Source organism: Indicator indicator, chromosome 24 (genome assembly GCF_027791375.1).
Source record: "Indicator indicator isolate 239-I01 chromosome 24, UM_Iind_1.1, whole genome shotgun sequence".
In the NCBI taxonomy this organism is placed as follows: domain Eukaryota; kingdom Metazoa; phylum Chordata; class Aves; order Piciformes; family Indicatoridae; genus Indicator; species Indicator indicator.
The window spans coordinates 14593838-14602871 of NC_072033.1; the positions used below are offsets into that span (position 1 = coordinate 14593838).

The 9034-nt window shown below is 47.4% G+C and overlaps 1 protein-coding gene across 2 annotated transcripts in view; it reads left to right on the forward strand.

Moving 5' to 3' along the window:
- PPP1R16B (protein phosphatase 1 regulatory subunit 16B) overlaps positions 1-5375 on the forward strand; it is a 43277-nt gene extending 37902 nt beyond the window's left edge. Inside the window, exons 6-10 of one of the 2 annotated variants that reach the window (XM_054391975.1) lie at positions 1409-1534; positions 1894-1969; positions 2941-3070; positions 3866-4034; positions 4848-5375. In XM_054391975.1, the coding sequence (XP_054247950.1) occupies positions 1409-1534; positions 1894-1969; positions 2941-3070; positions 3866-4034; positions 4848-5375 (1029 nt within the window). The remainder of the gene's footprint in view (positions 1-1408; positions 1535-1893; positions 1970-2940; positions 3071-3865; positions 4035-4847) is intronic. The other variant, XM_054391976.1, reaches the window with a different exon arrangement.
- The last annotated feature ends 3659 nt before the right edge of the window (positions 5376-9034 follow it).

Below are 9034 nucleotides of genomic sequence, written 5' to 3' on the forward strand. Positions count from 1 at the left end.
GAAGGGACCTCTGCAGATCATCTAGTCCAACACCCCTGCTAAAGCAGGGGCACCAGAAACGAGTCCAGGTGGGTTTTGAAAGTCTCCAGACTTTCTGCTGGCCACTTGGTGCCATTTCCTTGATGGCCAGACCCTGGCAGTACATTCAGGTTTCTTAATCTCAGTTGTCACCTATAGCATACACCAGAAGTGTAAGGGGAGAGCAGGCTCCCTTCAAGATAAACTTGGGTGACTGAGGAAGCTTTTATTGCAGCTTTTTTCTGTTTTGTTTTGGTTTTAACACATTTCCCTTTTAACAAGGATTATATACAGAAATTAAGTAGACCTCCAGCCTTCCCCTTTTGTCACTCCCAAGTGAATCCTTGTTAATTCTTATGGCCTCTAGAGGCTATGACCCTAGTGCTGTAAAATTTTATGAGAGAGTTAACTGATTTGCCAGAAAGCATCAGAATTTATTTCCAGCTGAGGCTTTAACTCTGTGTGGTGGAATCCACATGGAAATTTCTGAAAAGAAGCTTTTATTCTCCTCCTCAGTACAGTTGAAATACGATGAGCTCTGAGTGGAGCCAGCACCTTCAGAGCAGTGCACACAGGTCAGTGGTTTGCTCAGAGATGCAACAGCAGACTGCAATTAGGAGAATGTTCAGAGATATGAAGTGTCAGGGGAGGACTAAAGGAGTCTATTATTGATATGCCTCCAAAGTGTTGGTTGTAGTTGGAAGTCAATGTCTGAAAAAAAAAAATCCCATTCCCTTAACTAAAAGTAGCCAAGGACTGAAATGCTTTTCAAAAGGTGAAAATAATTAATAGTGCAGCTGCACAAAGGGAGTTCTGACTGAAGGAGGCTGACAATTTGATTCAAAAATTGCATCCAGAGCACTCAAGTGGGGAAGAGGAGACATTCTTCTGGCATGAGGAGTGCAGAGGTTACAGTGGGTGATGTTCTCCAGTGCATGTTTGCCTTTCACTTGGGCTGTTTCCCTACACCTAAGGGAAGCACTTGAGAGTCCTTGATTTAAAACACAAAACCTTCATTACAGAATCACAGAATGATTGAGGCTGGAAAAGACCTCTGAGATCACCAAGTCCAGCCTCTGACCTAACATCACAACACCATGCCACCAAGTGCCACGTCCAATCTTTTCTTTCCTTGTTCTAGCCCATCCATGGGAGTTATTTTCTGAACTCTCAAGGAGTTTCCTCTCCAAACAGAATTGCATGCAGGTAGTACTGAGTGTTAGCAACAGGAGTAACCTGCTTTGGACCTGATGGCATCTGCCAAGTGGGAAAAGTCTGTCTGTCTGTCCAGGTCCAGACTTGTGTTATCCAAGAAACTTCACTGAGATGTGGCCTATAAAGGCATTGGTGGTCCTTGCAGGTGGCTCATGCTCTGTTCCTTATCTCCTAGCTGCATATAGCTGCAGCCAATGGTTTTCTGCATGCAGCTGAAGTACTGCTTGACCAGGGAGCAAGCCTGGATGTGAAGGACTGGGATGGCTGGGAACCTCTTCATGCTGCTGCTTTCTGGGGACAGGTAATGATTTTGTTCAGATGTCACGGGTGAAGGTGACATTTCTTTCTGCCTGGACAAACTGTGGAGTACTCTGCAAATGGAAGAAATCTGTACTGGGGCTGGACTCTCTGAACAACATCAGTTGAGGTCCTGGGGTCTGCAAAGAAGGAACCTGTGACTAAGAAAGTTCAGGAAGAATATGTCTGTGCAGTTGAATGGTAGGAGCAGTGTTGAACAGGTATCACACACCAGAGTAACTCAAGGTGAGCTGAACATGAATGCCATGGCTTCATCTCCTTATTCCAGCTTTTCAGCTTTGGGGAGGAAAATGGCTGCCTAAAATAACCTCTACCAACTTGGCTTTCCTTCCCTTTCTTTAGATGCAGATGGCTGAGTTGCTGGTGTCCCATGGAGCTAGTCTGAATGCCAGGACATCTTTGGATGAGATGCCAATAGGTGAGCTTACCAAGCTTAAAAAAAAAAAAAAAGAAAAGAAAAAAAAAGAGAAAGAAATTGCTAAGAAAATCTTTTCCTCCTAAGTGTGCTGGAGGCTTCACATGGTGCTTCCAGGAGCAGTAGTATCATTTTCCTTTGGAATCAAAGTTGCAGTTACTTTAATGGGGAGCCTGGGCAGCCTGTTCCAGAGTCTTACCACCCTCCTACTGAAGAACTTCCTCCTAAGGTCCAGGTTAAACCTCTCTCAGCTTCAAACCATTCCCTTTTGTCCTATTGCTAGACACCCTTAGGAAAAGTCCCTCTGCAGCCTTCCTGTAGGATCCCTTCAGGTATTGGAAGGCAGCTATGAAGTCCCCCTGGAGCCTTCTCTTCTCCAGGCTGAACACCCTCAGCTCCCTCAGCATATCCTCATAGCAGAGGTGCTCCAGCCCTTGGATCATCTTTGAGGCCTCCTCTGGACTCACTCCAACACCTGTGTGTCCTTCTTATGATGAGGACACCAGAACTGGAGGCAATATTGGAGGTGGGGTCTCACAAGGGCAGAGTAAAGGGGCAGAATCCCCTCTCTTAACCTGCTGCCCACGCTCCTGTTGCTGCAGCCTAGGATATCATTTGCCTTCTGGGCTGCATGAGAGCACTGCTGGCTCACAGTGAGCTTCTCAACAATCCATACCCCCAAGTCTCTTTCTTCAGAGCTGCTCTCAACCCACTCTGCACCCACCCTGTGCCTGGGACTGGCCCGAGCCAGATGCAGGACCTTGCACTTTGATTTGTTGAACCTCATGCAGCTGGAACAGGCCACTCCACAAGCTTTGGAAGAGCTTGGAAGTAAAAATGCTAGCATCTAACCATGGGTGTATCTTCCTCCTAGCACCTGTAAGAACATAATAAGAAGGCCCAGTTAGTAACATGGTGTTAATGGTACCACATCTGACCTGTCTGATGGATGGATTGGTTTGTGTGTGCCACAGATCTGTGTGAAGAGGAGGAATTCAAAGTCCTGCTTCTGGAGTTGAAACACAAACATGATGTGATCATGAAGTCTCAGATGAGACATAAATCCTCCCTGAGCAGAAGGACCTCCAGCACAGGCAGCCGGGGGTAAGTGTGCTGCTCCCTCTGGCTCACCTGCTGCATGGCTGGGCCACCCAGACGTGGTTGCAGAGCAGCCTATGGTCAGAGAACAACCTCCACATCCTTTCTGAATGGACTCTGAAGAGTGGAAGTAGAGCTCCTTTGAATAAGTGGTTCTTTCACCAGAAGGAGGTGGTGTTTCTTAGGGGCAGAGTGGTTTTGTGCTCTGGTGGTTTAAGAACCACTCTGAGCAGAGGAGCAGGTGTTGAGAAATGACCCTCTTACACCACAGAATCACAGATGAAACACAAGAGACATTCAGGTTGGAAAAGACCCTCAGGATCACCGAGTCCAACCAATAGCCCTGCTACTGGTGTCAAAGAGTCAGTGCTCCAAGTGGATTTACTTGAGCTTATCATTAACAGGTCTCATGGCCAAGACACTGTGCTCAGGCAGGGTTTGCACAGCTCTCTCTGTTTACTTCACAACAAAGCAGCCCTGCAGACCATGAAACTCCCTGAACAGCTCATGAGCCCTCTCCTTCTACATTTACTCCACTGGTTTTAGAGCAGATCCATTAGGTGAGCTGTGTGAGATCTAACACAGATTTGCAGTACTGCTTCAAAGCACCTGAAAATTCCTCCCACCCTTTAATAGCCACCCTAGTGCCCTTGCTCTGTGTGGGTGCCAGGAAGCCAAGTTCACATTCCATTCAGTGGGAGAGGCTGTGAAGCTCAAGGAGGAGATGAGAAGAGCTACACAGGGTAAGAGGAAATGGCATGTCCTGCTCACAGCTTTGCTGTGCCTTCTCCTGACCCACAGGAAGGTGGTGAGGCGGGCCAGCCTTTCAGACAGAACCAACCTCTACAGGAAGGAGTGTGAGAAGGAAGCCATCATCTGGCAGCAACTGGGGGCCACAGAAGAAGGGAGAAATTCAGCTCTCATTGGAGAAATTGGGGAGACTCGGTCCGACCAGGAGAATACAGACCCTGTAAGGAATCCCTTCTCTGTTGTGGGAGTCACCCAGGAGGGCTGGTGGTGCAAGTTCAGTAGTCGTAGTAGTAGTGGGTGTCCTGGTATGGAGGGTGGCATAAGCAAAAGACTGACTTCTCATTTGGCATAAATGGGGATATCCCACTCAAGTGGAAGGACTGGTTTGGATTTACACCTCATAAATAGTTTTGAAACAGTGGAGCAATGGACACCCACTGGAACACAGGAGGTTCCACATAAACATAAGGAAAAAACTTCATCTCTGGAACAGACTGCCCAGAAAGGTTATGGAGACCCTGTCTCTGGAGGCACTCCATACCCACCTGGGTGTATTCCTGTGTGATTTACTCTGGGTGATCTTCCTCTAGCAGGGGAGTTGGGCTGGATGGTCTTCAGAGGTCCCTTCCAACATCTACCAGTCCAGGACTGTGTGAGACTAGGAAGTTCAGGAATGTAGTGTCTGTATTTCTCTTTCCAGCTAGCAAAGTGGCCATCACAAAAGAACTGTGATCTTGCTTGGCAGTTACTGAACTCAGTTATTGCCATGGTCTAGTAATATGCTTATCTCTCTATATATCTTTTTTTGGTGAGTCCTTCTGAGTTGACATTCCATGTCTGTGGTTGGGAACCAGCTCCTGACTGGGGCTCACAGCATTATAGGGTCCTGTTAGTGAGTGAATGCAATGTTTGAGCTGCAGTACCTGTCTGGTAGAGGGGCTGAGTGTGAGCAGGCTAAGGAAGTTGTCACAGGGGTGAGCCATGCTAAGGGGGATGGGGGAAGATGCTTTTCTTTCATATCTTCTCATTACAGAATTCCGTGCTGGAGAACTCTTCTCTCCTTCCGGAGTTAGCAAACAAAAGCACCCAGTGTGACTCTGAAATCCCCCTCCAGAACGGACTGATGGCCTCTGCCAGCCCTTACCAGTACACCTTTTCCAACGGGGACATTTGGAGTATGCACACTGACCTTGAGAGTAACCCAGGCCACGTGCTGCCCTACGGCAACCCCGGGCTGCCTGACACACAGCAGTTCTGGGGACCCTACAAGGAGCATAACCACCAAACGCTCTCCGAACTGAAGCGGCAGCGGGCTGCAGCCAAACTCCTCCAGCACCCTTTCCTCAGCACCCACTTCAGCAGTGCCTCCCACATGGGAGGAGTGGCTGAGAATGGGGGTGAGGCCAAGTCTCACCTCATTGCATCCAGGACTTCTCCCTACAGCTCCAACGGGACCTCAGTGTATTACACAGTGTCCAGCGGTGACCCGCCCCTCTTGAAATTCAAAGCTCCCATGGAGGAGATGGAGGAGAAGGTGCATGGGTGCTGCAGGATTTCCTAGTCCCACCTGTTCCTCACCCCAGAGGAAACAAGAAGTGGGTGGGCTGGTTGGATCTATCGCAGCAGCCAGGTTGCTTGCATTCCCAAGGGAGAATTTGGTTATGGACATCCTGACTGTGGTGGCCTCGTTCACCTTGAATTGTCCTTCACCCTGCCTGCTGCTTCCATTGCAGCCAAATGAGTAATGCAGGTGGAGCAAGGCTCCTGGGAGAGGAAGGGATGCACATCAGCATGATGTAAGAGCCATCCTAGTCTTGCTCCCTGGAGAAGGAGGTATGGTGCACTGCCTCCTTGTCCTTGGGAAGTCATGAGATGCCCTGGAACAGAGGAAGGATCTGAATTAAAGTCATTGCATCTGAGCCTCTTGCTGTAAGTCACTGAGCTTGTGGAAGGTGACAGTTCCAACCTGAATTTTCACTCTTGGGTGATGCTCACATCCTGGAGGGGAGATCAACCCCACAGTGAGGTTTGCAAGAGTGGACGGAGCTGTTGTCCCTACAGCTGGATCCAGCACTTCCAGACCCTGAGCAACATGCAAGCAGAGGTGCTGCACTTGCTTTAGGAAGTTTGCAAGGTGTCACCTCCTTGCAGTGACAGCTCACCATCCAAAACTGTGCACTGGCTGGGCCCAGTTCTGCTCAGTGAGCTCGTCACTGCAGACTGCCAGCAGGTTTGAAGCAGAACTTTTCCTGGAACAGGCTTTAAAAGTGATGTTGCAATAAGGGGCCCTGGCAATAGAATTATACTGCAATAAAATACTGCAAAGGTCTATACTGGGATAAGTAATTTAAGAAACAAACCACAGACAAGTTATTTGTACTATGTAGACTCTTCATTTGTTAAAACTGAAAAGACTTTTGCTGATCTCACTTTCCTATTGATTCTCTTTGTTTACTCTGTATGCTCAACACAGATACTAGGGGCAGTGTGCTTTGCATTCTCATTTTTTTTTCTGGATTTCCAGAACCACAGGGCTGAGGAGGGGTGAGGAGGAAAGGCTTGCCAGCACTAACCTAGAAACACCACAGAAGGGGTTCTGATCTCCCCAGGTGTTACAACACTCCTGTTACCCTGCAGTCTTTGGCTGATAAATAACTGTGAAATCATTGCTGGGGTAGATAAACATTGCAGCAAGGCAGGAGATTTAATTTTTGTGTGTCTGTTTTCCAGCTCTCATGCTGAGGTCATCAGCAGTGTTTAGCAGCTGTCAGGAGACAACTTAAATTGCCTCTGTGTATGAGAGTCACCTAGTGCCATGCAGTAGTTGTGAAAGCCTCTGCAGGGCAGTTGGCACACCAGGCACCAGTGCTGCAGTGTAGCTCATGTTAGCTCTGATTATCTGAGCAACATTAGCATGGTATAACCTGGGACTTTGGCTCTTCAGCAAGCTAAGGTTTTGTGTACCTGGGGGAGGTGAAAGGAGGGTGTCCCATGAGAGACAGCTCTGAGCAACTAGTCACAGTTAAGAAGTTGTGTCTGCAGAAGTAGATCTCAACCCTTTCTCTGCACAGAGGGGCACACACCTCGTTGCCTGCACAAATGTGTGTCCTCCTTGGACAGTTTAAATTGCAGACTCTGAAAACATAAAGCCTTTCTGGGAGTCTGCAAGCCATCCATGGATTAAATCCAGCTCATGTATTTGTGCTTCAACCAAGCAACAGGAAATGCAGCTTCCACCAATCTTCCTTTTAGCTGGTGGCTGTTGGACATCAACATCACAATTCACATGTACACTGCCCTGTGGGGCTCCTTACAGCCTTCCCTTTTTTCTAGGTTATGAAAAGCTGACTTAGGCTGCCAGTGACTGTTAAGTGCCCCTTTCTGCTCCACATCAAATCTAGCCCATCCCAGGGGCTGGCTATATTATGGTGCAGGGCTTTGGGCTTATTCTCAGGTCCTGAAGGCAGCAGATGTGGCTGCTTGTCACCACCACAACCACACCCTGCAGGTTTGGACCTGTGAGGTTGGTACCATGCTGACTCTAAAGATACAGTTTTCTTCCCTCACCAGTTTTTAGGAACAAACAGAAAATGGGAGCAGTTGATCTGACTTTCAAAGCTCAGTTCAGTTAGAGGCAGGGGCTTCTTTCTCTGTTTTGACATATTCAGAGAAGTTGGCCTTCCTGCATGATGCTAAATGTAAGGCTAGAAAAGATTTCCTGTGTTTGCTTCTACCTTAAGGAATTTTAGAAGTCATTCTCTAGTAGAAAGAAGATGATTTGGTGACTAGACAGAGTTCACTGCATCTGTGTGTTGTTAAAAGTGTCTCTTCTGATTACCTCAAGAAAATTGTTCTGGGATTACACCAAGCATAGCCTGGGTATCACTGAATGGGGGGAGATGATCTTAGAGATGTTTCTCTTCTCCCATGGTGCTGAGGGTTGTCTCTCCACATTCATCCTGTTGAGAATTCTGGACTCAATGTAACAAATTTTGGTGCTGCTATCCACTGGGTTGCAAGTGGTGCAAAATTCAAGCCTAGCTGATGCTTATTTTTTTTGTCCCTAGGGAAGCAAGAATTGGGCCCTTTTCCTTCTCAGAGCAATTTTGTGCTGCTGAAGCCTACCTAACTCCAAGCAAACAAAAAGAAGACTATCACTGGATGTGATAGTGCTTAGTTTGAGGCTTGCTTTCACTGAGAGCTGTTACTACATTAAGGCTGTAGGAAGCCTGTCCACTTCAGGCACACTGCTTTTAGTGCACTGCTGTTTCACTCTGGTTATAAGTAAAACTCAGCACTCTGGCTCTGATCTTGAGCAAGCCAACAACTGATTTACTGTCAGGCAAAAGATATGGCAGGTTCTAAAGCATCCTCCTGATTGGACTTTGTATGGTAGCTGTACCATTGGCTGTGATACAGCTTTTCTGGCTTTGGCACTGTAAGGTGAGTGGTGTCTGATCAAATGCCATCAGTCCTTACTCACATGAGAGTCAGTCACCAGTAAATCTCCCAGGTTATGTTTCACAGCCTTACAGTCATAGAATATCTCAAGTTGAAAGGGACCCATAAGGACCATGAAGTCCAACTCCATGACAAGTATTTACCTTTTGCTACTGCCCAAGCCAGTGCCTTGAACCACTGGCTTCAAGTTGCATCAGAGATGGACTTGTGAAGGCTGTTGAAGAGTGTTCTAGAGTGGATTAATGCTGGTGTGTTGGTGACATGTGGGATACAGTGGTCACTGCCTGTGGGGCACTGGCTAACAAACTCAGGGAAGGAGCTGGCAGTTCCTGCTGCATGCAGAACTGTGGGCTGTAGATCTGGGATGAGCAGTTTTGTAAAGTGGCTATTTAACCTGCTCCTGGTAAACTAGTTTGTGGACACAAACAGGCTGTCATGGGGGTTACAGACACATGGATACTTCCCAATGTGCATCATAGGAGCCCACCCCTAAGAACAGGGCTTTTTCCCATAAGCTTTAGCAGTGTGTTATCTCTATCTATGTGTTTTAAAGGCCAGGCCACTGGAAAGCTCTGACATTAAAAGGCACTTGGCTGTTTCACTGGATCTTGGTGTTGCTAAAAAGCTGTAGAAACTAGGATCATGTCATGAATGGCACATTAAAGGAAGATTTGATTATTTTTTTAATGCTGTACCCAGTGTTTTTAGGCTCAATAAATACCTAAGCACAGATTCAAGATCAGATTAGGGTACTGGTTT